Source organism: Suillus subalutaceus (genome assembly GCF_016647625.1).
Source record: "Suillus subalutaceus strain FC151 chromosome Unknown DFJ58scaffold_10, whole genome shotgun sequence".
In the NCBI taxonomy this organism is placed as follows: domain Eukaryota; kingdom Fungi; phylum Basidiomycota; class Agaricomycetes; order Boletales; family Suillaceae; genus Suillus; species Suillus subalutaceus.
In genome coordinates, this window is record NW_024540259.1 from 459,769 (window position 1) to 486,262 (window position 26,494).

The 26,494-nt window shown below is 48.4% G+C and overlaps 11 protein-coding genes across 11 annotated transcripts; 7 read left to right on the forward strand and 4 right to left on the reverse strand.

Moving 5' to 3' along the window:
• Window positions 1-1,408: 1,408 nt before the first annotated feature.
• Window positions 1,409-2,901, reverse strand: DFJ58DRAFT_764366 (uncharacterized protein). The gene is made up of 2 exons (XM_041388677.1): window positions 2,740-2,901; window positions 1,409-2,668 (listed from the first exon to the last, which is right to left on the reverse strand). The coding sequence occupies exons 1-2, from the start codon at window positions 2,879-2,881 to the stop codon at window positions 1,527-1,529; spliced, it is 1,284 nt and encodes a 427-aa protein (XP_041249031.1). The 5' UTR covers window positions 2,882-2,901; the 3' UTR covers window positions 1,409-1,526.
• A 66-nt stretch (window positions 2,902-2,967) lies between these two features.
• DFJ58DRAFT_764367 (uncharacterized protein) lies at window positions 2,968-4,195 on the forward strand. Its single transcript, XM_041388678.1, has 2 exons — window positions 2,968-3,249; window positions 3,299-4,195. The coding sequence occupies exons 1-2, from the start codon at window positions 3,127-3,129 to the stop codon at window positions 3,944-3,946; spliced, it is 771 nt and encodes a 256-aa protein (XP_041249032.1). The 5' UTR covers window positions 2,968-3,126; the 3' UTR covers window positions 3,947-4,195.
• Window positions 4,196-4,580: 385 nt separating this feature from the next.
• Window positions 4,581-5,758, forward strand: DFJ58DRAFT_764370 (glutathione S-transferase-like protein). The gene is made up of 5 exons (XM_041388679.1): window positions 4,581-4,779; window positions 4,836-5,032; window positions 5,083-5,197; window positions 5,254-5,351; window positions 5,413-5,758. The coding sequence occupies exons 1-5, from the start codon at window positions 4,609-4,611 to the stop codon at window positions 5,468-5,470; spliced, it is 639 nt and encodes a 212-aa protein (XP_041249033.1). The 5' UTR covers window positions 4,581-4,608; the 3' UTR covers window positions 5,471-5,758.
• Window positions 5,759-6,140: 382 nt separating this feature from the next.
• Window positions 6,141-7,357, forward strand: DFJ58DRAFT_742248 (thioredoxin-like protein). Its single transcript, XM_041387186.1, has 6 exons — window positions 6,141-6,601; window positions 6,658-6,851; window positions 6,904-6,932; window positions 7,011-7,018; window positions 7,067-7,161; window positions 7,213-7,357. The coding sequence occupies exons 1-6, from the start codon at window positions 6,431-6,433 to the stop codon at window positions 7,268-7,270; spliced, it is 555 nt and encodes a 184-aa protein (XP_041249034.1). The 5' UTR covers window positions 6,141-6,430; the 3' UTR covers window positions 7,271-7,357.
• Window positions 7,358-8,967: 1,610 nt separating this feature from the next.
• On the forward strand, window positions 8,968-10,357 carry DFJ58DRAFT_764374 (transcription initiation factor IIF, beta subunit-domain-containing protein). Its single transcript, XM_041388680.1, has 4 exons — window positions 8,968-9,118; window positions 9,238-9,789; window positions 9,841-10,086; window positions 10,138-10,357. Exons 1-4 carry the CDS (start codon window positions 8,990-8,992, stop codon window positions 10,255-10,257), a joined length of 1,047 nt encoding a protein of 348 aa, XP_041249035.1. The 5' UTR covers window positions 8,968-8,989; the 3' UTR covers window positions 10,258-10,357.
• A 71-nt stretch (window positions 10,358-10,428) lies between these two features.
• Window positions 10,429-11,413, forward strand: DFJ58DRAFT_764379 (AAA domain-containing protein). The gene is made up of 5 exons (XM_041388681.1): window positions 10,429-10,503; window positions 10,561-10,571; window positions 10,622-10,835; window positions 10,924-11,235; window positions 11,310-11,413. The coding sequence occupies exons 1-4, from the start codon at window positions 10,437-10,439 to the stop codon at window positions 11,220-11,222; spliced, it is 591 nt and encodes a 196-aa protein (XP_041249036.1). The 5' UTR covers window positions 10,429-10,436; the 3' UTR covers window positions 11,223-11,235; window positions 11,310-11,413.
• Window positions 11,414-12,502: 1,089 nt separating this feature from the next.
• Window positions 12,503-14,601, forward strand: DFJ58DRAFT_23271 (uncharacterized protein). The gene is made up of 14 exons (XM_041379372.1): window positions 12,503-12,868; window positions 12,925-12,949; window positions 13,001-13,082; window positions 13,136-13,168; window positions 13,224-13,235; window positions 13,298-13,311; window positions 13,366-13,474; window positions 13,525-13,667; window positions 13,719-13,776; window positions 13,831-13,898; window positions 13,952-13,962; window positions 14,009-14,138; window positions 14,213-14,242; window positions 14,291-14,601. Exons 1-14 carry the CDS (start codon window positions 12,747-12,749, stop codon window positions 14,381-14,383), a joined length of 930 nt encoding a protein of 309 aa, XP_041249037.1. The 5' UTR covers window positions 12,503-12,746; the 3' UTR covers window positions 14,384-14,601.
• A 200-nt stretch (window positions 14,602-14,801) lies between these two features.
• DFJ58DRAFT_837458 (uncharacterized protein) lies at window positions 14,802-16,640 on the forward strand (the record flags this gene model as incomplete). Its single annotated transcript, XM_041392374.1, has 5 exons — window positions 14,802-15,441; window positions 15,497-15,711; window positions 15,742-15,764; window positions 15,818-16,428; window positions 16,471-16,640. The coding sequence occupies 5 exons, from the start codon at window positions 14,802-14,804 to the stop codon at window positions 16,638-16,640; spliced, it is 1,659 nt and encodes a 552-aa protein (XP_041249038.1).
• A 117-nt stretch (window positions 16,641-16,757) lies between these two features.
• Window positions 16,758-18,158, reverse strand: DFJ58DRAFT_722956 (NADP-dependent oxidoreductase domain-containing protein; the record flags this gene model as incomplete). The annotated part of the gene is made up of 9 exons (XM_041384936.1): window positions 16,758-16,985; window positions 17,034-17,187; window positions 17,244-17,336; window positions 17,386-17,466; window positions 17,521-17,538; window positions 17,592-17,771; window positions 17,828-17,871; window positions 17,933-18,079; window positions 18,132-18,158. 9 exons carry the CDS (start codon window positions 18,156-18,158, stop codon window positions 16,758-16,760), a joined length of 972 nt encoding a protein of 323 aa, XP_041249039.1.
• A 221-nt stretch (window positions 18,159-18,379) lies between these two features.
• On the reverse strand, window positions 18,380-22,128 carry DFJ58DRAFT_23398 (fungal-specific transcription factor domain-containing protein). The gene is made up of 16 exons (XM_041379376.1): window positions 21,894-22,128; window positions 21,827-21,832; window positions 21,636-21,718; window positions 21,560-21,579; window positions 21,447-21,501; window positions 21,036-21,395; window positions 20,638-20,988; window positions 20,431-20,588; window positions 20,309-20,377; window positions 20,097-20,256; window positions 19,932-20,049; window positions 19,647-19,879; window positions 19,456-19,592; window positions 19,383-19,406; window positions 18,692-19,327; window positions 18,380-18,637 (listed from the first exon to the last, which is right to left on the reverse strand). Exons 1-16 carry the CDS (start codon window positions 22,000-22,002, stop codon window positions 18,541-18,543), a joined length of 2,616 nt encoding a protein of 871 aa, XP_041249040.1. The 5' UTR covers window positions 22,003-22,128; the 3' UTR covers window positions 18,380-18,540.
• Window positions 22,129-22,671: 543 nt separating this feature from the next.
• DFJ58DRAFT_911073 (uncharacterized protein) lies at window positions 22,672-26,015 on the reverse strand. The gene is made up of 3 exons (XM_041395219.1): window positions 25,650-26,015; window positions 25,399-25,602; window positions 22,672-25,328 (listed from the first exon to the last, which is right to left on the reverse strand). Exons 1-3 carry the CDS (start codon window positions 25,741-25,743, stop codon window positions 23,146-23,148), a joined length of 2,481 nt encoding a protein of 826 aa, XP_041249041.1. The 5' UTR covers window positions 25,744-26,015; the 3' UTR covers window positions 22,672-23,145.
• Between the last annotated feature and the right edge of the window lie 479 nt (window positions 26,016-26,494).

Below are 26,494 nucleotides of genomic sequence, written 5' to 3' on the forward strand. Positions count from 1 at the left end.
TGTTTATGACCTTTCGAAAGTTGTTTGACTTACGTCCGGCTGGGTTTGCCTTTCAGGCTCATCCTTTTATCTGATATGATCTGACTACTGTCCTTATGTATCTCATTACTGACGAGTGGTGTTACAGGGATACATGGATGTATCATGCGGATTCGATCTACTTGATTATGTGACATATGTTTGCCTGATAGCCTGACGCGGTTCTATCCTTTTGCAGACACTAGTAGTTATGAGCACCGATGATTTATATCCATCGTGACCCTTGCCAATTCAAGTCTCACAAAAATTGGGTTTTCACATGGACCGCTCACGGTGTTTAGCGCATTTGTCGAGCGAGGGGAATCCGGATGAATTTTCTGGGCTTCAACTCGTGGACACACGACAATTATCGGCATTGTTCGTCGATCGAATCGACACTCGGTAACAGCTTGTATCTTCGAGTGTATCGCATTAGCCCAGTGACTAAGGATGTCCGCTTCTTCTTGTCACTAACACAACGCCGTCCCTTCTTCACCTCGCCCGTTCGCTGCTTCTCGGTATATCTGCTTCGATCAATGTATGTCCACAGGCTAGATGGATCAAGTCCGCCAAAGTGACGTGACAGGAAGCAATAGTAAGCATCTGCCTAAGTTGACAAGCCAACACTTACATTAAGCTACTGAGATATTTCTGCATCGGCAAGATCGCACCATAAGCCTTGAGCTTCCTTTCAAGCACGCTACCAGCTCAGGTCCGCGCTTTGGGTTTGGCTTCTGGCTTCGCAATCAGCACCGAAGTGAGTCTCGAAGAGAATTTCTTCCTTGGGTTCTCTGTGCTGCAGACCTTGCGTGCCCCGCGCTGCGCACTTCTTTATGAAGCGCCACGGGACTCAGAGAGGATGGAGTCCATGTTGTCCTAATAAACTCACTTCGAATCCTGGTGTATGTCACCTTTCCGAATAGCCGCTCCCTCGTGTACTTCTCCACCGCGTACGATTCATAAAGTTCTTCTCCCCGCAGACAAATGCCTCATACCTATGACATGCTTTCCCCACATTAATATCTCGACAAAATGACTGAGGGTACGTGGCCGAGTCGCCAATTTCGCTGCCAACGCATTGTCCGATACTGACGCACTCCCTGTCGTCACCACTTGATGGGCAGATGTACCACCTTGATCGGCGAACAACGATCTCATGGATCACTGATTTATTCGAGTCAGGTTGGTTCCGGTCCGTGCGCGCGATCAACTGACGAGGCAAATGCGGGCTCAAAGGTAATGTTGGCATCACTAGGTGGAGTACTGTGTCGAGATATGTGGAGTGAGGCCTCGTGTTGATGGCGATCGTTGGACGAATGTCCGCTGTGTCCTCGATTTAGCTCAGAGGCCAAATGGTCAAGCGGCCGGTACGATCGTTGTGGTGTGGAGATGAACAACACAAGTTTCGAATCAATATGGTATCAAATACAGCAGAATACTGACATTAGTAAAGTAAAGCCCGCGATCACCTTTGCTACCTCCCACCAAACTAGGTAACATCCGAAATCTTATGGACGTGGCCCTAGCACATCGAATACTTCTTTCTCTCTTTCTCTAAATGCCTTGATTCTACTGATCGACAGCCCAAGGGCATTCACCCTATTCGCAAATGCCACAGCCCGTCCCTCCACGCTCCTTTTACGCATCCTGCAGCCATTATCCGCAGTACCCCCGCCAACTCGTACACCATCGATGATGATGGCCTGCACGCGCTCGAACCTAGGTTCCGGTATATCCTCATCACCTCTCTCGATCGCCTTGATTGTCGCTTCGTTGTCTTCATTCTGCATCACCTGCGCATCCCGCCCAACGGCAATAAGCTCCATCATGAAAGGCCGGAGTGGCTCCGGACATGCATCTGGCGTGAGCTTGTGCCCTCCGAGCTCTCGTGCACTGACACACATGATCGCGTTTTGATCAGGCAGGATAATTCCCTGCGTCGTGGCCACCTCGAGAATGGCAAGGCTGACCGCGGCAAAATGGGCACGCGGGGGATCATATTTGAAGAGACGTGCGAGAGGGTGCGGTTTGTGAGCCTGGGAAATTGTAATCTGCTCTAGCACACCTGCGAGCGCGGAGTAAAGTGTCTCGCGGATGAAGTCGATTTCAGGGGTATCTTGGGTGAGTATCGTAGGGAAAGGCGTGGACGGGGGAAATGCGGACCGAACGGATGATGGAGAAGAAGGGAACTTCTTGGACCCATATCCGGATGATTCAGCAGCAAACTGATCTGAATAAACAGGTGGTGGTACGAAGCTCGTCTTGACTTTCAAACCACTGCTTGATGAGCCTGCATCTAACGCAGCCTGCAGGTCGCTTGCATATCTATCCTGAAAGGTGCGTCTCTGACTGATTTCAATTGCCACAGCACGTAGATCGGCTGCGATGCCGGCGCACTCAGAGTTTGGGGGGACAGCAATAGGTTGGAGGCCACAGATGATGCGAGCAAGATCATGCTGGTCTTGGGGGATGAGGCACTGGATTTGCGGCACCGCAGCTGCCCAGACGGCTAGAAAGCCGAGAAATGCCGGCGGGCAATTATCTGCTGAGAGCTCGAGAGGCGGTGCGGACTTTGTGGCACGAGGAAGTGGTACAGACGGTGGGTTTGTTGTGCATCTAAGGGCAGCAAAATACAGGCATAATGCTGGACCTGTCACATTAATATTGACGTCAGACGTGATCGGACTAAGACATTAGAGCTGCTTGAGAGCTGCTGCGCACCAGATATCATAAGATCTGCTTCTGCGGATGCTAGAACTTGATCCTCTATCAGTTTCTCTACTTTTGCTTGTGTGAGGGATGATTTGAGATAAGTGTGAAAGCTATTTTGAACATATTCTTCGTCGAGCTTGGATGGAGGCATTGAGTGAAACCAGGGGAAACAATGTAATATTGATGACTAATTCGTATACAAATTCCATTATTATATACTCTCAAAATTACATAAATGCCAAATATGGATCAGTTTTTTAACAAAAAACTGCGGAATACAAAAGGCAAAGTTGGAACCAAGACTCCACTTGGATTCTTGTCAGGTGCAATGGGGCTCTTGTTATAATATGCCAAAATGCGCCGCGGTCGCTTATTCCCTTCTTCTTTCTCCCCGCCATGACTTCCTACCTTCAAAAAGCAGGTACAAAGCTCTTTGAAAAGAACCTCGAGCAATACAGACCCGAAGACCCGTTGTACGAGTTTTATACTGACAAGCGCGGCAAACAGCGTCGTAGAAAGGTGTGCCCTAACCCTTCCTTCCGCTGCGCTCGGTCTTACCATTTTCAAGCGCGCGATACCTCCAGGCCTTTCAGCACGTGATGCAAAGATTCTCAAGTCTGTGCAGCGTCGTGCTCACTACCTAGACAAAGGCTTCTCCATTTGTGGCCTCCGATTTGGCTGGACCTTCATCATTGGCATTATCCCTGGCGCCGGTGATGTCGCTGATGTTACGCTTAATTATTTCCTGGTCGTCCGTAAAGCAAGGCAGGCTGAACTACCAACTTGGCTCGTGCGCCGCATGCTCCTCAACAATGCAATATCGGCTTTGAGCGGCCTTGTGCCCGTAGCGGGTGACGTTGTCATGGCCGTGTTCAAGGCAAATTCAAGGAACGCCGCGCTTCTGGAGGAGTTTTTGAGGATAAGAGGGGAAGAATTTTTGAAGGTGCAGGCGGACCAGGCGCAGGGAAGTCAGAGTGTGCCTGGGAAGGATTCAAAACAGCTTAAGCCTGGCGCGGGCATGTCAGACAATGCGGCAGCGACTGCACCGCAGCAGAAGACGAAATTCGTGTCTTGGAGCCGTCCCAGCCGCAAAGAAAAGGAGCGTGCCCCTAGTACCCCTGGTGAAATGGGAAGGTTCGTCGAAGATGTGGAGTTAGGTGCCACAACATCCAGTGGAGAGGCGAAGGGCAATCCCATTACGGTGCAGAAAAGATAAGATTGGAGGTTGACAAATCTACACTCTGATGTGGTATACACGAACTTTTTTTCTGAACCCATTCTATACACGGAGTGTTCTCTATAATAACATTATATACCTGTGCTTTGCATGTACTGTAGCTGGTTTGTCTGTTGTCTAAGTGGATCAATCATATCATAGGAGCCTAAGATAGTTGTGGACTAGTTGCAGGTACGTACGAGTGACTGCGCAAGTCAGGATAACATAGTTGTGCATTGCTTTGAGAACCCCATATTGATCTGCAGTGTAACTCTGAATAGGTTGTTGGAAGGAACGATGCATGGTGGGTAACTAGGCTAGAGGGCTTTTAGTCCAGGGTTGGAGTAGGGATATCCCGCTAGTGCTCTATGTAACGTACCTCCACTGTCACCATCACCTGATCAATGAAACTGTGTACAGGCTGAACTTGTCCAAATTTCTAAAGTGGACTAGTGACGACAACATGATGCACAAATTCCACGAGCGTTGTCTTCCTCACAGCAACATCGCGCGTCATGACGATTCTAGTCTCCTGTATACAGTTTCCAAGCTACCCGGAAAAGCTTAGGCTCGATCGAAGAGGCTGAGTGCGCAGGGCGTATATAGAGGGTAGCACAAGATCACCAATGATAGTCATTCCTCCACCTCTAATCACAACCGCAATGGTCCTCAAGATACACGGTCATGCTAACGCTCCCCTCGTCAGACTCGTCGCAGAAGTCTGCCGAGAGAAGGAAGTGCCGTACGAGCTTGTGAACGTGGAAGTCTACAAAGGGGAACACAAAACACCCGCCTTCAAAGAGTTCCAACCTTTCGGACAGGTCCCTTACATAGTCAGTGATTCAAATGAATCACTGACAGCGATAGATGCTGATACAGTAGCGGCCAGGATGACGACGGCTTCATTCTCTATGAATCCAGAGCCATTTGCAGATACATCGCAAAGAAGTACGCATCACAAGGCACCCCAGACCTCGTGCCCCGTGAACCCAAAGCGGAGGCCATCTTTGAACAAGCGGTGTCAATCGAGACGTCGAACTTTTACCCCTTTGCGCTGGGTATCACCGCGGAGAAAATCGTCAAGAAGTAGGTGACTTAACGCTCCGCGGAGTTCGTGGCTGAAGCGTTTTCAACAGGCATCGTGGCCTCGAACTAAATGAAGCCAGGTTGTCGGACCTGGTGAGCAACTTGAAGGCAAAGCTGGATGTATACGAGGTTATACTCGGAAAACAGGCATATCTTGCAGGAGGTGTAAGTAATGACGATTGGTGCGACTGTATGACTTGCTCACCAGGAGCTTTCATTAGAGCATTACCTTAGCCGACTTATTCCATCTTCCGTATGGAACAATCGTATTCGAAGAATTGGGGTACGACATGTTGGAAGATAGACCGAATGTGGCAAGGTGAGCGGCCGTTCTTAAACAGATATTATTGTGGCTAGACAACTCACCAACCTACCTACAGGTGGTGGAAGGACATCACTGCGAGGCCTTCGTGGCTCGCGGTCAAAGCCAACGCTTAGCTAGGCGTGTCAAGGACTCGGCACTAAGTACTAAAGTCATTTATGTAAGATACGTATAAGCTTGTATAAGTAGGAGAAGTGAATCTGATCGAACTTCACGTCAATAACGGTTCGATTGTGACTTGTCCAGACTCCGTTCTACGTAAGTACGGAGAACGAGGAAGGCGCGCCCGGCATTTGCCGCACATTCTTGCTCTGGGACCAACACCTAGGAGCGACTCGGACGTGCTAGTATATAGGCCCAATTCAATCTCTGCGCGCATCATTTGGTTATGTACTCGAGTGGCCTCACCTGCAGTTCAGTCGGGCAATGTTCCCAACAACTCCAGTACTCTTCAGTACTACTGCTAAGTTGTAAAACCAGATTCACATCTCCGAGTCACTTGACTCAATTGTGATGATCAAGCAATAATTCTGGTTCACAGAACTAGGGTTCTGGACACCGCCTTTCAAAAAAGGCTAAAACTTGGTGCTAGACAGCAGGTACATCTTGTTTTTGGTGGTCTTTTGCTCTGAACACATGTACCGTCATTTTCCTTAAACATTCAACGCCCAAATCTCTGCCATGTGCTGCATATCACGTCTTCGTGATAATGGGAGATACGTGTTCTCACTTGTCGTGTGGAGGTGCGAATATCTCAGTGATTTCTATTCTCACCCTGCAGCTGTCGGACATCGCATTTTCTCCGGACTTTGATGACATGTCTCTACGCCAGGTCGTCTTGTAGGAGTGCGAAAATCTCGATGAGTCCATTCTCACCCCGCGCTTCACCCCTCGGACGTCGCAATCTTTCCTGACTTTGATGATTAATATGTTTTACTCTGACAAAATCTCTCCACGTCAAATATCTCACGCGATTTGGGTAAGTAAGAAGATGAAGTTGTTCACAGCGAGGAATCAGAAATTTTCAAGTTCGTTCCCTCGCACCGTCCGAAACTCCATCTCTCTATCCGTTCACAATGGTTTTGAAGCTCTACGGATTCACCACCTCAACATGCACACTTCGTGTTGCAGTGGTGTTGAAGGAAAAGAATGTACCATTTGAGTTCATTTCCGTTGATCTGACCAAGGGTGCACACAAGGCCCCTGAATTTACCGCCTACCAGCCTTTCGGCCAGGTCCCTTACATTGTGCGGTCTTGTTCCTTATCTATGTGGAATGATCGTTGATATGCTTTATTTTAAAGGATGATAATGGTTTGATTCTTTATGAATCGAGGGCGATCTGTCGGTATATCGCCGCGAAGTACGCTTCGCAGGGAACTCCCCTCCTTCCCACCGATCCCACCGCCACTGCGTTATTTGAGCAAGCTGCATCAACTGAAACATCTAATTATGATCCTTTTGTCTCCGGATTGGCATGGGAGTTGAAGTTCGCCATGTAGGTACCAGTCACCTGCAACACGTTGTCAAATCTGTAACTTTCAATATAGGTGGTTTGGAGGGAAGACCGACGAAGCTCGTGCTAAATTACTACAAAGCTAGCTCCCTGCTAAGCTTGATGTTTACAATGTCATCCTTGGCAAGCAGAAATACCTAGCTGGAAATGTAAGCACCTGCATGAACGGACGCTGAATCGCGCTGACCCAGAGATAGGATATCACTCTGGCTGATCTGTTCCACCTGCCCTACGGTTCCGTCCTTTTGGGTATCGGGCTCGACGAGTTCAGCAGCCGCCCCAATGTGGCCAGGTTGGCTATTCTTTTTTTTCGACGGATTTTATGCTAATAATCATGGGATAGGTGGTGGAAGGATATCTCATCCAGGGCGTCCTGGGAAGCAGTGAAGGGAGGTATCTGATCGTCGGAGAAAGTGACCAGTAGATTTAGAATCATTAGATGTATAGCATATTGTGTCAGGCCCTGTGATCATCGATCTATAGTCTTTCCCTTTCCACGTCATGGCGAATTTCACGTAATGAGTATTCAAATATTTAAAGACTCGGGTAGCTGAATTTCATGATCTGCATCAGGAATATTTACTCAGATTTGGGGTGCATCAGGAGGCACGTCTAACACGCTGTGAAACAGCAAGCTGGGTCGCTTAGACTCGTCCCGAGTATTGTACATTGTACAGCCTGGCGTTACCATTTCCACCACAGAGACACGAGGGCACATTCAATGCCGGAGAGGAAGGCTGACCCTGAGAAAGCACGTGCAAGCTGAAGTTACCAGCGCATGAATGCCTTGGCTTTATCGTGAAGGTCAAGCTGTGTAAGCGCAACCCGGCACAATTGGAGAGACAGATTGCCGGGACATCCGGCCCAATGTCTCGTGCAGGTCAAACCTACCGTCTACCTCACGAAAATCAAACCAGTTAAATCCGCGCGTGTGACAATAGGAGGAACACGAGTCCGCGGAAGTGGACCAGATGGCACGACAATGATCGGTCAGATCTACAGCAGACGTCAAGGCAAACTCAAGTAGCTCGATTGCATCAGGTACGTCGAACCTATATGCAAATGAGGTGTCGAAATGCACGAAAGATGGTAAGAAAAGACGCAAGGGGAGGGTCGAAAGGTGCAAGAGATGCGCTAAGGAAGATGCAAAAGAAGTGTTAGATAGTGTAGAGGCACAAAGAGAGGCGTCGGCTAGCACCACGCAGGCAGAGCCCAACAAAAGAAACCCACCTTCGCGGTCATGCATACTTAAACAGAACAGAGGCATCGACCCGCTTACGCACACTCCAACAAAGAAGGTGGCATCGACCTGCACCAGCGCAATCATCATCAGTGAATTGGTGCAATCCTCGCACAACCTAACAAAGAGGGAGGCATCGGCCCGCAACACGCGGTCATGCACAACCCAACGAAGAGAAGGCGTCGCCCCGCCATTGCGGTTACGCACTGCGTGAATGAGTAAATATATGCGCCCAGTCTCAACGAGATATGATTTCGGAACAAGCACACCTGGTTTAGTACCACGTCATAGCGTCACAAGGACAAAATATCAGGTGCAAAGGTAAATGTATGCGCCTCGACGACCATACGGAGCAAGGTACTGCATGAAAATTAGATCATCCAACTCCTCGAAGGTTGAATGCATGATCAATTGATAAGATTAAAGACATATATTTTGATAAATGTTTGGTTATAGGGTTGTATATTCTCCGCAGGTGGAGTACACGACCAGAATAACCGTGGCGCTTTATTCATTTGAGGATCTGCTTCTATTGGGCCGACTTTAAAGGTCATAGACTCGAGTCGACCCAATTCAAGTTGAAGCAGGACCTTGGCAAATGCACGAAGCACCAGAATTTGACGTATCAGACATTTACAATTGACTTAGAACGTCAAACTCTCACATCAAGGACGACGAGTGAGTGAGAGATGAGGATTCGAAAATTGAAGCTTGAAGGAAAGAACGAGATGCGTGTATAGTCTACGCGGTCAATTACTACTAGGCTCAGTAGTATGCTCACTAAGTACTACCGATTGAGTGAGACACTGAGTAGACGCTTAGTAAGCACTTGTTTGCTCATCGATGATTGTCAATATTGTTAAGTCTCGGACCAACTCTCATGGATGATTTGACTGTCGAAGATGAGAAGAAGCCTTTCGAGGCCGAACACAATGATGACGACGCTCAACCAGACCCTGATGAGGAGCTAATGTTGGACAAGGGAAACGGGAGAGTATGGCTTGTCAAGGTGAGCATCCCCTGCCCCATGGCTGTTGAAAGAAGGGTAGAGAGTGCTACTTCTACCCTGTCGGACCCTCTTGATTCCTTTTGTTTTCCGGGCTTTCTAATGCTCGTTTGCAACTGAAGATACCAAAACATCTCATGGCTCGCTGGGCAGCCATTGACGCAGAGGATATTCATCTTGCCACAATCCGGGTGTACAAAAATGCCATCAATTCATCCGGTCGATCCCCTCGCATCTTCTTGTTCTTGCCGCCTGACCCGAATGACACAACCCCACGGGATTCAAGCCTGCCGGTCTTTTCTCCGGACGCAGCTTTCATACCTTCTGTTGAGGGGGGCATGCAAGTAGACAGATATGAACTTGAAATGGTCAACGAAGACGTTGAGAATCAGCTGGTAGTCGCAGAACGTCCCAAAGACCCTGGACCTTCTGGACCAAACTCCAACTCGTATAACCCTCGAGCTAGAACGACCATCCTAACGGGTCGCATCAAACATGAATGTAATTTGCGTCCTCTTTTCAACGAGTCATACAGGCAACAAATGCGCGAACGAACTCGAAAATATAATACCCCACGAAGGCAGATCCTAATGATAGAAGATGCTGGTGTTAGCCGCGGAGGCATTAACAGGTTGAGCAGTGGAGTCAACTCAGGATCGTTTGCGAATATGATTGTCCGTATCTACTTATTTAGATCGTCGCTGACAGCTAACCCAATCTCATAGAAATTTCGACCCAAACCTGCCAAGGGCACATTTGAGCGTATGGCGCGTATGCCACGCAACCAACTCCTGGATCTTCTATTCACACTCTTTCGCGAGCAACCCCGGTGGAGCATCAAGCCATTGCGCGAGCGTACCCAGCAGCCCGAGGCATATCTCAAGGAGGTCCTTCTTGCTATTGCTACCTTGAATCGCAGCGGAGAGTACAATGGAATGTGGGAGCTAAACGATGTGTTCGCCAAAGAAGGGGTATTTCGTCTTAGTTATGATTGTTTTTCAGAACTGAAGTCTAGAGAACAGATGAAATCCGAAAATGTCCCTGGACCAAGTTCTCTTCCAGAAGGAGCCTCCGGTGATATGGGGATGGATGAATATGATGAGGACGAGGATGAGGATGAGGACATGGAGGAAGTTTCATAGGTTTGCATCACGGACAGGTCTGGTTGTTTCTTCCTTGTTTTCCGCTCATCATGTATATATAGCTGCCTTCCATTAACATGCGCAGTTATTGAACCAGTTCTCCCGTGTGAAAACAGCTCCAAGGATTTGATGCATGATGCATGATGGAAGGCTGTTACTTATAACTCTTGACTCACACCATGGATATCCCGTCATTGCTTGGTGACGGTCAGGGCAACTATAGAGTTCATGTTGTGGGCAATAGTGGTGCGCCCGTCGTTTGCTCATGGCCTCATTGTCCATTGACTCATAGGTACTGGTTAGGCACCGGCAAGGTAGGCTTAGATAAATTATTTTTCGAAGTCTTGAAATCAACTCTTTAAAGTCAACCATCAGCGCGTACATTGCCACTAAACTCAATGTGCCACATATCTCCCTGGATGCACTTTTCTGGGGACCTGGGTGGGCAACCCCTTCAGATGACGAGTTCAAGGAAAGAGTTTCTGCTGCGTTGACACAGAATTCCAAAGGATGGGTTATCGACGGCAACGGCGGCCAGTGTGGCACGCTCATCCCGGATCATGCAACAGATGTCATTTGTACGTCTTTTGACTTTTGGCTTATCTACCCTGATACTTAGTTGGCGTATCATAATAATATCTGGCAATCTGCGCCCTCCCGGTTTAGGGCTCGACCCCCCTCTATGGTTCTACTTGCCACGAATCTTTTGGCGTACGCTTCTTCGCCTGTTAAATATAATCCCAACCTGCGCGGAAGGGTGCAATGAGACTTGGGGAGACGTCCTATCCACGAATGGTATTATCTGGTACTGCATTTCCCGCCATGGATATTGCAAACACAGGTTCGGCGAAATGCTCGCTCGTACCTCGATTACAAAAGGAGGAAATATGAGGCGCCTCAATGAGTGGGATGGCGATTTGAGGACGTGGAAGGCTGGGCTCGAGGAGATGCTGCGCACACACTAAGTAGCAGTTACTCGTAAGTAATATTATTGCCTACCACCAGTTCGTGCGTCCTCAAAAACCACACTTTGCCTGGCACAAATCTTAAAGCTACTTAATCATAATGCTCCAGAATGCCCTACGAACTTGAATGAATACCATCTGACAAGAGATAGTTTGGAGGCCGTGATCAAGGCTTTTTTGTCAGGCTCGCAGCATGAAGCAACTTGAACTTCGGAGCTTGAATATACGCAGGCATTGTATTTTGTTCCCTGAAAATGCCGAGCGGACTGTGAAATCGGCCAATGTGACTATTCTGTGACTGCCTAGCGTGGTTATTCTAAGGGTTAGTTCAACTTAGAATGATGACTTTGTGGCAGCGGCAGTGCAGCACATACCCGGGATCTCACGCTACGCCCAAACCTGCCTGCTGCTTTTCTTTTCCCTACCCACTACTCCCTTGTCCTCGTTGTCTCTCGGATCCTCGCAGCCTGTATTGCTACTAGTACCTAAAGGTAGCACTACATCCCTCTTCCAGGGACCCAGGTGGTAGTACCTAGACCTGCTTGCTGAATTTGAGGCTGCCCGCCCGCCCTCGCAGCTCACTTCGGCTCTCTCACGGGGCTGCTATTAGGGCTTCCACCTAAAAACTATTTGCTTCAGTTTTGATTCAAATTCGACCCATAATATTAATTACATAAATGACAAGGTTACCGGCATGAAAGTTATCTGATCGTGTAATTTCACATCACGAAATTTATCTTAGGATTCTACTAGTGACTGCCGAGACTCTTCTGAATTTTGATTGGCGATAGTCTGGTTTCATTGTGCCCCGGCCCCTACTAATACGGTTTGTTCAAGTGAAAAAAAAATTGCATCCAGTTTGTAGTAAAACAGCATCACAGTTACAAGTCTAAGGGCTTAAAGTATGTGAGGCTGAACGAGTTTACCACTGATATTATGAGGAATCTGTCTCAGATCTCGAACAAGCTTATGACATAACAACTCATCACGGAAAGCAGGGTCACGTTATAGGCTTTGTCGAGCTCCACCAAGCAAACAGATTTCTATATAGACTTGTCGAGCGGCAAGTTCCAAAATTTGTAAGGCCTACTAATCAGCCTACACCAGAATTGTTCTAGTACTGATAGTAACAGGAGGTATGTCGTTCTCAATAACTGTTGCCCCGACCTTTATTCTGGAGTCTGGTCCAAGTCTAGGTCATGTAAGCGTGCTCGGGGGTAATTTGATATGACCGGTGACCTTCCAAAACAGAACAAAAAAATCTCGTAATCCGTGCAGATTATCAGAATATTAGCACCACCCTGACTTAAACCCTGAAATTTTGAAAACGTACTCGCCCTAATCGGACGAGAATAAAATGCAGATAGCAGCCACGGTGTCCGCATCTACTCATATGAGAACGTTGTGGCTTTTTCCCAGTCTCTTAGCCCCATCATCGCTTCAGGAGCTGAGCAGCACACATTTGTTGTGTCCAGCATGCTTACTACTGCTGGCATCTCGTAGGTCTTGAAGTTCGTCAGATACATGCTGGTCTTACCAGCGCACTCAATCAGGTCTGGCCCCTTGCTCGTAGGCTTTGCCCTTAACACAATTCTGTACGGCGTGCTGGTCACATCAGTACTCTTATATTATTCTTCCTTCAAAAGGCGAGCAATGTGATCAAATATGAATGCTCACAAATTTATAATCAATTCTCTGTCAGTGACGGTGCACGGATACGACTTCTTGTATGAAACATTTTTTAAATGGGTGGATAGCTGATTGATTTTACTTTTCAGGTGTCAGCCCTTTTGTTGTTGTGCACCTTCAACGTCGTCCTGGAGTATGTCTTCTTGAATGACACTCTCATCGTTAACTTTGGTGTGTTCATTCCCATCTATACTGGATGCAGAGTCCAAACAGGTTGCTATAAGGTGATCAATATACTTTGTCCAGAGCCAACTGGGGTATGTCGTTTCTTCATAATTCATGCGGCATGGTGATCTCATTCGACATTTCCAGTTTTCTCCTTACGTGCGTACTTCTCTTTGGTAGTCATCTGTTAGCATGTCAGTAATCACCCATATCATTCTTAGTACCTGGCATCACGGTATTTTTTCTTCGATCGTAAGCCTCTTCAAGTTGCTGGCTGACGATGCGCAAGGGTGTTATATCCACCCTCGTCCAGTTCTTCTTCGCCTGGAGAATCCGCATCTTGACTTCCAATTTCTGGCTAGTTGGAATCATCGTCTTTCTCGCGAGTGCTGCATTCCGTAGGTAGTCTGGCTGTTCAAACCCACCGTTGTTGTCTCATGGCTGCCAGTTTGTGGCATTGGAACCACGATTGCGATCAATATGGTGCCCGTGTTCACCCAGTTTGATAGGTTCGAAATCGTATTTGTCATTGGCCTTGCCTCTTCTACTTTGGACAACCTCCTGATTACCGGGTTGCTTGTCCGTTCCCTGGTCTGTCATTGCTGGCTTTGATACGGGCATGCATGCTTAAACATGCTACAGAGAGAACATAAAACTGGATTCATGGACACTGACCACATCATCAAAAAGATAATACGAGGTATGTGACTCCCAGTCGGTTCCTGTGTTAATGAGCGAGAGATTGGCATTTTAGTCGTTCTGCAGACCGGTCTGCTGACAGCAATATGGGCCCTCGTTGACCTGGCCGTATATGTAGCGCTTGTGAGTCCGTTTGCTCGGTATTAAAGACCAACTTACAGGTTTGGTTTCACCAGACCGATGGCATGTAAGTACATTTCTTATGTGCTTTTTGGAAAATTAATACTCCACAGGCATCTGGTCTTCAATCAATCTCTCGCACAATTTTACACGATTTCCCTCATGTCGACGTTGATAACCCGTCCACGAGACCGTGCTTACGCCGACTTCACTGTTGTGAATGGAGAGCAACCTGAGAGAACGGTCCGTTATTTTTCTTGCTTGGCTCACGATGCCGAAGCTTTTTTTCGATAATCAACAGCTAACCAGGACATCAGGATGCCCAAATTCCCCTTGAATATAGAAATGTAAGGGATCTCCTGTCGTACAAGATCGCGTGCTTAATCTTCTCGTAGATTTATCGGAGAAGGAATTCCGAGTTGGTTTTTGACGTAGTCAGCCTGAAGAAATTCGACACGGTACACGGTGCCACAGACACTCAGCAGTGACATATAGAATCCGTCATATATCACGCACGACGTCGCACTGTATTATTATGACTACCGCAAGCACGTAGATATTAGAGAACCGTTTCATCTGTTCGATGTTCACGACATTACATTAATATTGACATTCATGCGCTCAGACTCGTATGTTACATACATATTATATGATACAGGCGGCCTCGTGCACGTGGATGATATACTTGGTGATAAGCTTTACCTTACGAGGGCCGAGGCTTTACGTCTTGAACAGGATTGCCTTCTCTTTATAGACTATCATCATCAACCATGAAGCTTTGAAGAGTCATCCACGTCATAATGGCATCCGATTATTACGATGCGAGAGCGTTGGTTTTAAACGCGTCTACTCCTCGCATGCTGTCTGCCCATCAAGCAGACCTCTCAGTCATCATCTAGTAGAGGAATGGCATCAACAACCGAGGACCAAGTCGCTGTGGAATTCCCTCCTCTCTTGTCCAAGAAATTCAACATCACTGGCATCAAACAAGACATGCTCAAGTGGGATAAGGAGTGGGAGGCGGTGATAGCATCATCAACAGCAGCAGACGTCCTCAAGGAGATTTCCCATGTCATGGATGATTCTTTCTTCACTCTTGATGACCTGGAGTTTCTCCGCCTAGATCTCCGCAACGTCCAAGAAGGTGCAGCTCAAAGCCTGCGCAAGATCTTCCACGAAGGGCACTTTAACACCATCTGGTTGCTGTTGGATGCCTCTGAGCAGAGGAGACATATCCTTGGGGGTCTTGAGAAGGCATCTGAGGCACAGACGCTCTGGGGCCAAGACAGTCGTGCTCTTTGCCCAGAGGTCACAGTTTCAAACTTCCTATCGGAGGGCGGGAAGGGTTTTGTCGATTTTCTTGCTCATTTCTTGGAGGTCTTCGAGTCGTCTGATCCAGCGTTCCTACCAAACTCGTGGTGGGAACAGGCGTCGGATCTGCCAAACCCATGGTGGGAACAAACATCGAACGATGCTAAGAAAAAGAGATCCAAAAGCACAAAGATCGTGTTTGAAGTCGCGACTATCAACAGGAACAAGTTTATTGGTGGGTTTTCTTCCACTCATCGAACATCGTGCGTGTCTGAAAAATCAACTACCAGGTTTCTTCTTGCTGTTCTCGCTGGCGTCGATTTTACACGACATTACCCATCGTAGCAAGGGGATGAAAGATGTCCTGTCCATCGTGGAGAATACAGGAGCATATTTTGCCTATTCTTTAGCACAGGCAAAATCTTCTCTCAGGGACAAACCCCTTTCACGCTGCGAGAACTGCACGAAGACACCGGAAGACATCGGACAAGGCGTTCGCTTCATGGTGTGTAGTACTTGCAAATCGAAACTTAAGTTCGAAGTACATTATTGCTCTCAGTGCGTAGTCGTGCTATAATCTTCTTCATTACGCCTCATGTTTCATCCGCTAGATTCTGCCAGAACGAAGACTGGCCCGCTCACAAAAAGGCTTGTGGCAAGAAGAAAGTTTCGAAAGGTCTCAGCGGAACCAAAGGCGATAACCTTTGGAAATTTAGTGGTCAAATGAGTCCATTCGCCGACATGATGCGTGATCTCCCAAGTAATCGGGATGGGACTGTGAGTCTCGCAGACATTGGCGTAGGTCCCTGTAAGGGCCAACGTTCCCCTGCTGCGGAGCGTCAAGCCAAGATGCTTGAAGCCAACGAAGATGTTGATTATTTCCTCTTCACTGCAAACGATGTACCAGTTCGCTTTGTGATCGATGATCCGGGAGCGAAGATGGTCTTCCGGATCAACCGGCGCATGTTCATGACGCAGACCGCAGATTCTGGCCTCGAGGCTATGGCAGAGTACATGCTCAAACACATGAGCGGATATCCTGGTTTGAGTCGGGACATCATCCTCAAGCAGCTCTGCGCGGAACACGGAAATGACACCACCGAAAAGGTAGTCGAGTGGGAGCGGAAAAGTCGAGAACGTAAAATCGGTACCGGCACGGTGATAGGGTCTTTGTCGAAGGATTTCATGAAGATATTTGGGCACACTGTCTCCAACTGGTATGGTTTTTTTTCTCGCTTGCCGGATTTTATTGATCTGTGTTTAGTTAGAGACGGCACATTGTCTTCTCAAGAGACTACGAAGATTCTAGTGCCTTCCACTCGCATCCATCCAGCATTCCTTCAACCTGAAACGCTCGACCTAGTTCTTCAAGGGTATTGTGTGTCTGTGTGTCTGTCGGTAAAGTGTACAGTACTCGATCATCATGCTAGTTGACGCCGTGGCGGTGTTCATTGAAATTTATTATCGTGGTAAAAAATATCAAGTTCGCGCTTCCGGTTCAATCGTCACTAAGTTTACTAGACTTATGACTATGGCTTAACGGCAAGAGCCTCAACGCCAGTATAACGGGGTACTTCCGTGGGCCTTCACGATCCTGCAAGCCTCGTCAAGGGCATCAACAACATCCTGCGGGAGGGGCCCTTTCTCCGAGTCAACGCAATTTTGCTCTAGTTGCGCTGCACTGCTAGCGCCTAGGATAATTCCGTCTTCCGGCGTCAGTAAGGAATGGTGTTGGCACCAACGAAGGGCGACCTCTGTAAGACGAAGACTGTGTCCGTCCTGTCAAAGTCATTAGTTATATAGACTGTCAGTAGCAGTGGGACATACGGCAGCGGCTTTCACAACCTCAAGAGCCTTGAGGTACCCTTCCGTAAGGTACCGTGCTCGGTACATCTGGCCCATCTTCGACTTCGGGTCAAAGCGACCACCATTGGGAGCTACCTCCTCGGTGGAAAGCACCTTACCTGCAAAAAGACCGCCGCTACATCTTGTGATGAGGCTTCCATCCAAATAATATTATTCTCGAACCCCACTCACGCTAATGGGTTGTAACTGACGAGCCGCAAGCCATACTTCCGGCAGCAAGGAAGAAGCTCAGGCTCCATCTCCCGGGTGATCGCATTGTACATCCTATGTGCGTCATGAGTACCTCCTATTACAAATGGACAGTTGTACTAACACCTGGTAGATCTTTGGTAATACATAACCGTTTGCTTTGCAGATCCCGACAACTTCTGCAACCTCCCAAGCTGCAAAGTTACTATTTTATGATTTAGTCCTAGAACCCAGGAGAGTATTCTACGAACACACTCACCTCAGACCAAATATCTCGCTGATGGGCCAGTCAGATCCCATTCCTTCATTTGAAAGGACGTAGACACTCACAAACGGCCCTCTGTATAGAGCTTGTTGATCTCTCGTACAGTATCCCCAAATGGTACACTGCGATCGGGAGCGTGCAAATACAAGACCCGGACTTTGTCACGCTTCAGAAATTTGAGGGACGTGAGGAAAGTAGACCGCAATGCATGCGGGCTGTGATCTCCCGGAGTGACAGGGTACACTCTACGACAGCAAGTCAGCACACGTCTGCAGCCACAACATGAAATCATACGACGCACTTCGTGTCGATCGTCGCATTCTTCAATTCGAGCTTGGCCAAGACCTGGCGTGGAAATCATTCAGTTGGCGCCAGAGTTCAACGTTCAACGCGTCAGCATGCCCACCTGTTCAGTGGTACCCTCGGCATATACGCGTGCCGTGTCCAATTCAGTATGACCGTGACTGAAGAAGATGTCTAGGATTTCCTGACAGTCCTTCTCGCTGGACGTCCGCACCCCGTTCAGGCCTTCGAACCCCATAGTCATCGTCCCCTTTCCTCATAATATCAGCATGGCATTTAAAGGAAACATTCGAATTCCTTACAAAAAGAAGAGGGATGCGAGTCGACATGTTGGAAACGGACAAATTATTAGAACTAACTGAGCTGATGATGATGGTTTCAACAAAGTATTAGCTTTGTGACTTTGTTTCGGGAGACAACATACATATCTCAGGCGTAGGAATATGGACTCCCGCTTTCCTGATGGCTTCTTGTCATGTGTACGATTTAGAGTCTACAGGAAGGCTAAAGAGATGAGGCGAGTTGGCCTCATGATAGTATCTATATACAGAGAGATAATATAATAAGATGCTGCCTCGTGTTGCTCGAAAACTATAAAATCTATACAATATCTACGTAAGGACAGCGCTACATGTACTTCTCACTACATTAGGGCATTATCACACATGTATAATCGAAGCAAGCCAAGAAAAAGAAAGAAAAAGTACACAATTATGAAGTTTGATGCCCATGCCTCGAGTGTGACGCTGAACCATCGGGGTTTACCATCCCAGATACATTCGTGATGTACGTTCCCCAGTCATTAAGCCTGTACATTCATTAGCAGGGGCAATTTGAATTACCGCAAACGAGCATGACTCACTCAAAACCAGTGGGGGCGTTGGACCACATAGCAATTGTGTCCGTGTTCATACAGTTCACCTCAGGATGCGGAAGCACATTTTGGTGATGTGTTCCATCCATCAGACTCTGCATCCCCTGAGGGTCGTCGTCATAAGTCGAGGACGTAGAGGTTTCTGACTGATATTGCGCCGAATACTGGCGCATCTGCTCATAGAACATATCATCTACGCTGTACGCGGCAGGAACAGTGGCCTGCGAATAATCTTGAGGCAGGGGCACGTTTTGCATAGAAGTCTGCGTAGCGTGTGGTTGCACCGGATTCCCACCCCCGTGAGAGTACCACATATTACTGTTAGACGAGTCAAGTGATGGGGACGTGTTAGAGAAGTTCACTTGTCCATAGAGCGGTAGGCGCCCAAGATCATTGCTGTAGAGTGGAAGATCAAATGAGCTCATAGGCTTCGAGCGGGTGTAGGCAGCTGCTTCGCGTCCGACGCGGCGCGATCCTGCGATGGTGCGGGGTACCTCTGACGGTGAACTCGTAGGCGGAACAGACATTGGACTATCTGAATCACGTTCACGCTTCGTTCTGCCAGGAGGACTAGGCTGGGGGAGCGGAAGGTCACCAACAGATGCCAGTTCATACAGGATATCCCTTCCATTATAGTTTGAGCCCTCACCGAAGAAAATCAAAATCAAAATGTACATACCACAAACGACCAGCGGAGTGCCAGCTATGAATTAATGAGAAACATTCTTCCACAGTAAAAAAAGTCGACAAACTGTTTTTCGCACGACTTCAGTATGGCCATGCACTTGTGCACGTCTGCCATCTCCTTCGTAGGATCAGAGTATAGTCCAGAACGCTTTCCACCCCAGATATTCAGAAGCAGGACAATACCTGCCGTGAACGCAGGCATCTAAAGTAGCATTACGATGTACTGAACATAAAAGATCGAAATTCCTTCACGCACCTGCGAATAAGGCACCGGCTTACCAGATCGACATCGATATACATCCATGACGTGGCTGCAAGATCGAGCAGCATTTGTACAGATCGCCAAGGAAGGGAAAGACAGAGGAGATGGTTTTCGGGGTGACGGAATGAATGGGCGGTGGATGAGAATCTGGACATGATAGTAAGTGGAATAGAGGGAAAACGACTGCAGGAAAAAGTCATTAATTTCCATCTTTGGGTCCCATCTGACTTTAGGTGAATTTAGCAGCGGTGATAACGAAGTCCAAGGTAAGATACATACGGTGATCAGGAACAGCGTCGACCCATTTATTAAGCGCAGAATCAAGCTCTGCAACTATTTGTTGCTCCCATTGCTGCCCAACGAAGCCAAGCAGTATTTTCAACTTGTTGATCGAATACTGCAGCACGTCATCAGTTGGCGGTTCTTATACGAGAAGTTACATACAATAGTACGAAGGGCAAATGCGAGTATGTGGTTAAGCTTCAGTACATTGACAAAGTACGATACCAGGGAAGGTTTGCCAGGAGGTTGCTTGAACATTTGGTCCGGGTCTGGGTGCTCCCAGTAGTCGTCGTCACATTCAAGAGGCATGTCGAGATCGAAGCTATGATTTCGGTCAGCTTCATATCTTCACAGAGTGACACAGATAAACCCACTCTTCATCCTGTATCGCACACGGTCGTCCCAACGATGAGCTCACCAATCGGTCTAGGCAGATGAGAACCCTGACACGGAACATTGAGCCGCAATGTGCGATGGCAAATTATTCGAACCATACCAGAATGCACGTTTCCAAAGCTCCTCTTCGACAGTGGGCTTACGGCCGTAAGCCTTGCGGCGATGTGCACCAACATCCTGTGCAAGACGTATACCGATTCCGACGATGGTCCAACATGCCTGCGGAGCCGAAGTCCCCATCAAGTAGATCACAGATAGCTAGGTGCGAGTTAGTAATACAATAAAGGAGCGCTGGCTTGATACCTACACAATGCACTTGAAGGTCCTCCAGACCTGGTGGCCCAAGCAATGTCTTCCTGACCATCTGTACCTGTTCGAAAAACTTCCATCCCGACGAATGTTCGCTCTGACCTTCCAAACAGGCGCGGCGATCGTCAGAGAAGCGCGAGCCTACGGCAAGGACTAATAAATACACCGCTCCAAATGACATGTCTCGGCGGTGGAGCCCCTGCGCCACCTTGCGCTCGAAGGTTGGCCGATGTAACAGCGGACTTAGAACATTACAATGCGTGAAGTAGAGATTGACAAGGGAGGTAGCAAGATCTTCCTGAGGAAAGTTGTAGATCGGCTCAATAACATCCTTCGTGCCCAGCTCCCACTTGATGAAATGTCAACTCTAGAAACAAAAACCATGGATATACGTACAGGGAAGATTCCATGAAACTCAGGGCGGCCTTTGTGTTGCCTAAAGTCAAAGTCAGGTTGGACATCTTCATCGCCAGTGTACTCCTTTTTGAGGTCGATAGCTTTCTGGATTAGCGTCACACCGCTGGATTTTCCAAAGAAACGGGACAAGTTTGGGTTGATAGACATGTTCCGCATGTGATCAGCGAGGCGGACGGATACTATATCGTCATCGTCACTGGCTACGAGATCTTCGAGAGGGGTGGTAGCATAAGGGCTCATGATATGGCTGGTTGAGCCATTTAGGTTGCCTTTTTGCCAGGTCTCTCTGTCCATGGGTCCGCCTCCGAGCTCCTGAGAGAAGTCGGCGTCAGGGCAGACCTAGATTAGAGTGAGCGACGATCATGAAGAGTATCTGCGCAACAGACCGACCTTTTTCAGAAGCTTCTCCATCTTCTCCAAACGACTCTCCAGGCTCTCGACATACCTAAAGTCATCGTCAGCTATCTTGGGTAGATGCGATAAACCCATTGCTTCACACTTACCCCTTTGGGGGGCCTCGTTTCTAGGGTAGTAGGCGTCAGGCGCTACTCAAGGAGATGACCAAGGGGGAGAACGCACCTTTGCGGCCTCTACGTACGTACATTCAAAATTATACGCAACACAATTGGAACATCGGTTCCCTGGCATCTGACTTCCATCGCCTTAAAGCGAGCACCCCAAACCAAAAAAAAATAATAGCAAGAGAGGACATGGTCAATATTACTGATGGGCTAACCGCCGGGGGGCGAGAGCTAATGAGGCTGACTCACATCGGACTGTATCAGACGGCCAAAATTAACGGCGGGCCTTGTACAATCCAAGACAAGTAGTACTTACTCTTCTTGCGTCTACATATGTCACACGCCCTTTGCACTCGTCGTTTTTTGGAGCCGGGTAAGGTTGAGGCATTATCGTGCTCGTTGTACTCGTCTTCTGCGGATGACATGGTGGAATAGGTCTGAGCCCTTGCGGGTACTGCACAAGCTGTATCGGGGTTCACGTGGTACTGGGTGCGCTGACCTGAGAGAATATTAATGATAATAATGATGCATACTCAAGCCGATGGTATTCGTAACCCAGGGCCCTACGGCATGGGAGCGCGAGTTTGATAATCATTTCACTTACATGTAAGTAATTGAATGTACTACTTATCGTCCAACTGTACATGGTCGGTATCGTCGTCAGTTCAAAATCAGGCTGATCATTAACTTATCTGCGATTGATGGTCAAGCTAAGATTTTCCGAGTCCATATGATATTCATGATTCAGAGGCTGCGACCAAAGTTTCTAAATTTATCTTACCCGGTTATTTATTTATTTATCGGACTTAATATTACTAATGGGTGTTTTACCAACGTCAAGGGTTAATGGAAGCTTTCAGCTTACTGCTATAAGAAGATGTCCGCGGTTGGATATGAACGCTCTCTATAGGTCAGCTACTCCGCTGACTCCACTGATAGATGAATTTCACGACTCAGATCTCAGATCAAAATTCAGTTTAAGCAACTCAAGGTCACTGGCAAAACCATGCATGCAGCCATGAGCTGGGGTTGTGGAGTATTGGTACCTCTGACACGGTTTCCCCAATACGTACAACTAAATAATCCGTAAACGGAAAAACCACTTATCATTACATAATATATGTACAACTTGGCGGATATACCTACCCTAATAACACACTATGAGAAGGTTCGAAAGCAAATTGAACACAACACCTTAATCCATAGGAATAACTACCTGGTAATTAAGGTGACTACTATTACAACGTAAATGGACAGCGAGGATGACGGAGTATGACATGCAAGTGCAAATTATGTGTGGGAAATGCAACGATACGAGGAAAGTCGGGGGGAAGCGCAGCATGGAGATGAGTAAAAGGCGCGGCAGAGGGTGGGAAACAACGCCCTGCAGTATCAGTAGCATGTTCGCGAGTGGAGCATGGGAGTGCTAAAGTACGATAGAAAAGAGAGATAAACGCAACCGTGCCGCGTGATTAGAGGACAAGACAATCAGAAAAAAAAACCCATAACATATGCGAGAGACACCAGATTATAGAAGATCCACGTGTTGGCAGAATCCAGCAAGAAAATTACCACCCTGAGTAGTGGTAGTCGTCCGCCCAACTTCGATTTCGAGCCATTGCGCGACGTTTGCGCTCATCCCTATCCTGAGCCTCTGCACTCTTAGTAGCGCTAGGATTCTCGCCCATGGAAGTGGTCGAAGCAAGCGGTCTGATAACGCCATTGTTCGAACGTCTTGCGTTTGCAGCTGGGTTGGTAGTACTGCTTACCTGCCGCTCCCACAACAATTGCCTCCGCATGCTCTCTGACAGCTCTGTGCGAAGCATTATTCGCCGGGTTGTGCGCGGCGTCATGGGTTGTGCGGGGGCGGGAAGGTTATATGGATGACCGAGGGGTATAGGTGCCGTGGACTGTGCAGCAGGAGCGACGTGATTTTCTGCCACACGTGTGTGCGTATGTTGACCCAGCTGCGATGCAATGCCGTTTTCCGGTCCGTGCCGCGACATTAGTGCTTGAAGCCTCTGCTGTGCCACACTGCGCGATACCTGGATTTTATCGTCATCGTCGTCGTCCTCACCACTCTCATCTTCCATCTCTTCCTCCTTCGGGCGTCCCTTTGGCCTGTACCCCCCTTTCTCGTTCTCTTTCCCCTTCATTCCAGACGATGGGGGCTTCGAGCTCGACGTGGCAGTGATCTGCGCAGCCAGGGGTAACGCCGCCGAACTTTTACTTGTCTGCAGCCTCACTGGCCCCGCAAACCCACTAACACTCCTTTGTGGAGCCTGAGCCTGCTCAACTTGACGCTGCACCTGCCGTTGCATCCGCACAAGATCCGCAGTTGATTGACTCAAGCGATATGGATGATTCGGCGGGAATATCGCAGGGTTAGGGTTCATGAGCTGAGAAAGTAGCCCCGATTGTGTGCGATTGAGATTCGAGTACGAACGCTTGGGAACCTTTGCGAAGAGGTCACGTTGGCGTTGAGCCTCCAGTGCAGCCCCGCGCAGCCCAGCTTCCTTGACTTCACGAGCTTTGTCCTCAGCGTCCATATCCTCAGAGGCCCATCCAGAGTCATCCGCATCAGTAGTTTCGTAGTCTTCCTCAGAGGTACTAGCGACAACGATGGTTTTTCGCTGTTGGGGACCCGTGCAGGTGCTTGCATTAGCAGCAGCATTGCCAACGCCGTTGGCTACGGTGTTGCCATTCGCAGTAGGGAGGGGAGCCACGATCGGCCGGGCAGGTTTTGAATTGATAGCTGTCATACCGTGAAGCATAGCGCCCAATCCATTAACCACAGGGGCAGGTGGAGGCGGGGGCGGAGTGAGCTTCGCCGAGCTCCCATTAGCAGACTTGGACCCGTTCGACGAGTTGGAACCAATATTAAACATCGCACGCGGTTTACTATCCTGAATCGAATGCTTGCGCTGAATCGAAGGCCCGATGTGCCTTGCCGAGTGGGTCCGTTTTGCCAAAGGTGGCCGGGCAGACGATCTCCCCAATTCCTTACCCTTCTTGGGCTTAGAACCGGCACGATCTTTCTCCTTCAGCTCTTTCGTTACTTCTTTCTCATTATCAGTGCTGTGCATCTGACTGGAGGCCGCGCTCGACGCATCGAACAAATCAACACGGCTCTTTCCGCTCTCCGTTGAGCCGTCACGTTCCGGGGACGCATCATCAGGGCTCTGCTGTAAGAAAAACCTTCCAGAGACCTTCGACGACTCGGCGCCTCGGGCCGGGGCCGGAGACGGTAATAGTTCGTCAGGTGGAGGTGACTGCGGGAGCGGCTGTTCCGCTTGCGCTTGACGTTTCATCATTAGTACGGGCGGGGGAAGCGGCGGTAGAAGAAACGTTGATGGTGGCTGTGAAGCACCCGTTGGTTCTTCACTGAGGGAAGGCGTCATTGGTGGAGTAGGTTGGGGCGTGGGGTTGACGACGACGACGCGCGGAAAGTAAGCTTCTGCAGAGGTAGGCGTTGAGGGAAGCTGAACGGAGGGCACGGTAGGTTGTTGAAGCGAACACGGTGATGGCGTCTTGTCGGGTATAAGGATATTATTTGGCAACATGTCTATTATTATTCGGCCTACAAACGAAGACGATTTGGGGCGGAAGGAAGTGGTGAGAAGCGGTGCTACGGGGGTGCCTGATGAGAATTGAGATGTGTGCAGGCGCTCAGGAACAACAGGGCTCGTTGTAGATGCAGGGGATGGAGGATGTTGATATGCGGATGTCGAATGCAGGCAAGGGAGTGTGCCTACATGTGCGGAACACAAGGAGAACGCGAGATGAGCAATGACAAAAAAGGAAATGATCCTCGGACATACCTGAAGGCTGAACTACCTCGACAGGGTCGGTAAGGGGAAAGAACGAGTTGCGGGTATCGGACGATACTTTGGGATTCGAGACGGAGTCCGGCGTAGGCGGCAGGTATGCCTGCTGAGCCAGAATAAGCTCACGGTGCCATAGCCTCCAAGAGATATTCTCAAGTCTTCGGCCATCCTGAAGTGACTCCTTGCACTTTGTGAAAACTAGAAAGAGAGTTAGAAAGCCAAATAATAACGCAGTTGAAACTTACTAGTCCAGAGAGCTGAGAGGGCATCTCGCCCTTGAAGATCTTTCACTGCATCGGGTGTGACAGAGAGAACAGGTGTAGGAAGGGTTGTGAGCATGGAGATGGGGTGAAGTCAAGGACGTTAGAAGATACAAGCGCCTTTGGGGACTGTAATCAACGTTTGAAATCACGAGAAGACCGTGCCTGCTAGAAATCCCAGTTATTCTAGAATGAGGAATTCACGGAATTCTGGTATTTAGTTAACCGGACCAGATATCGGACTTGACAGATATCAGGCGCTGGTCTTAACACGCCCTTGCAAGGCCTTGTATGGTCCTGAATGTAGGAAGAGAAGGATGTGAGAGAGAGCTGCTTGAAGAGTGAGGTTTCATTGAAACCACTTGTCCCGATTTGCACCTTGTGGCCCTGTGGGTTTCCGGTCCGACCGCCAGCACAACGACACCGGCCTCATGCCTTGACACCCCCGATTATCCTATTTTTTTTTATTTCCATGTGGTATCCGTAGCATGCATTTGAACAAGTCAGACTCAGATCTGAATCATGTGCATGGTCACCAGCACTATTTTCTACGTAAAAATCAACAGCCACTTCAATATCATATCTGCCAGATCGTTCGTGACGACAAGACTGTGGGCTTTACATTCACCCGTTAACAAACTTTTTTATCAGATCTGTTTAAACAAATTCTTTTAGGGTAAAATTACGCTATCACTCGAATTTTTATTTTATGGTTTGAGATAGAATATTTTAACAAGACGTGAGATCAACGCTCGAGACAGGAGAAACGAAACAAGTCGCAATTATGAGGACATCAGATAAAGCTACATCACTTGATACGGATCCAAATG

Bases quoted from the DNA above. Each gene is read 5' to 3' on its own strand.
- DFJ58DRAFT_764379 (XM_041388681.1), top strand. From the start codon at position 10,437: ATGGATATCCCGTCATTGCTTGGTGACGGTCAGGGCAACTATAGAGTT. The intron at 10,836-10,923 runs GTACGTCTTTTG...CTCCCGGTTTAG, and splicing joins TCATGCAACAGATGTCATTT to GGCTCGACCCCCCTCTATGG.
- DFJ58DRAFT_764366 (XM_041388677.1), bottom strand. From the start codon at position 2,881: ATGCCTCCATCCAAGCTCGACGAAGAATATGTTCAAAATAGCTTTCAC. The intron at 2,669-2,739 runs GTGCGCAGCAGC...TTAATGTGACAG, and splicing joins AGCAGATCTTATGATATCTG to GTCCAGCATTATGCCTGTAT.
- DFJ58DRAFT_911073 (XM_041395219.1), bottom strand. From the start codon at position 25,743: ATGCTCACAACCCTTCCTACACCTGTTCTCTCTGTCACACCCGATGCA. The intron at 25,603-25,649 runs GTAAGTTTCAAC...CTCTCTTTCTAG, and splicing joins CCTCTCAGCTCTCTGGACTA to TTTTCACAAAGTGCAAGGAG. The intron at 25,329-25,398 runs GTATGTCCGAGG...CCGCACATGTAG, and splicing joins CGAGGTAGTTCAGCCTTCAG to GCACACTCCCTTGCCTGCAT.
- DFJ58DRAFT_23271 (XM_041379372.1), top strand. From the start codon at position 12,747: ATGCTGGTCTTACCAGCGCACTCAATCAGGTCTGGCCCCTTGCTCGTA. The intron at 13,083-13,135 runs GTGTGTTCATTC...GGTTGCTATAAG, and splicing joins CACTCTCATCGTTAACTTTG to GTGATCAATATACTTTGTCC. The intron at 13,668-13,718 runs GTCTGTCATTGC...AACATGCTACAG, and splicing joins GGTTGCTTGTCCGTTCCCTG to AGAGAACATAAAACTGGATT.
- DFJ58DRAFT_764367 (XM_041388678.1), top strand. From the start codon at position 3,127: ATGACTTCCTACCTTCAAAAAGCAGGTACAAAGCTCTTTGAAAAGAAC. The intron at 3,250-3,298 runs GTGTGCCCTAAC...ACCATTTTCAAG, and splicing joins GCAAACAGCGTCGTAGAAAG to CGCGCGATACCTCCAGGCCT.
- DFJ58DRAFT_764374 (XM_041388680.1), top strand. From the start codon at position 8,990: ATGGATGATTTGACTGTCGAAGATGAGAAGAAGCCTTTCGAGGCCGAA. The intron at 9,119-9,237 runs GTGAGCATCCCC...TTGCAACTGAAG, and splicing joins GGAGAGTATGGCTTGTCAAG to ATACCAAAACATCTCATGGC. The intron at 9,790-9,840 runs GTCCGTATCTAC...CCAATCTCATAG, and splicing joins GATCGTTTGCGAATATGATT to AAATTTCGACCCAAACCTGC.
- DFJ58DRAFT_742248 (XM_041387186.1), top strand. From the start codon at position 6,431: ATGGTTTTGAAGCTCTACGGATTCACCACCTCAACATGCACACTTCGT. The intron at 6,602-6,657 runs GTGCGGTCTTGT...TTTATTTTAAAG, and splicing joins TCGGCCAGGTCCCTTACATT to GATGATAATGGTTTGATTCT. The intron at 7,162-7,212 runs GTTGGCTATTCT...ATCATGGGATAG, and splicing joins AGCCGCCCCAATGTGGCCAG to GTGGTGGAAGGATATCTCAT.
- DFJ58DRAFT_764370 (XM_041388679.1), top strand. From the start codon at position 4,609: ATGGTCCTCAAGATACACGGTCATGCTAACGCTCCCCTCGTCAGACTC. The intron at 4,780-4,835 runs GTCAGTGATTCA...AGTAGCGGCCAG, and splicing joins TCGGACAGGTCCCTTACATA to GATGACGACGGCTTCATTCT. The intron at 5,198-5,253 runs GTAAGTAATGAC...AGCTTTCATTAG, and splicing joins AGGCATATCTTGCAGGAGGT to AGCATTACCTTAGCCGACTT.
- DFJ58DRAFT_23398 (XM_041379376.1), bottom strand. From the start codon at position 22,002: ATGTCATCCGCAGAAGACGAGTACAACGAGCACGATAATGCCTCAACC. The intron at 21,396-21,446 runs GTCGGTCTGTTG...ACTCTAATCTAG, and splicing joins TGGAGAAGCTTCTGAAAAAG to GTCTGCCCTGACGCCGACTT. The intron at 19,407-19,455 runs GTTTGTCGACTT...ATTAATTCATAG, and splicing joins CTGAAGTCGTGCGAAAAACA to CTGGCACTCCGCTGGTCGTT.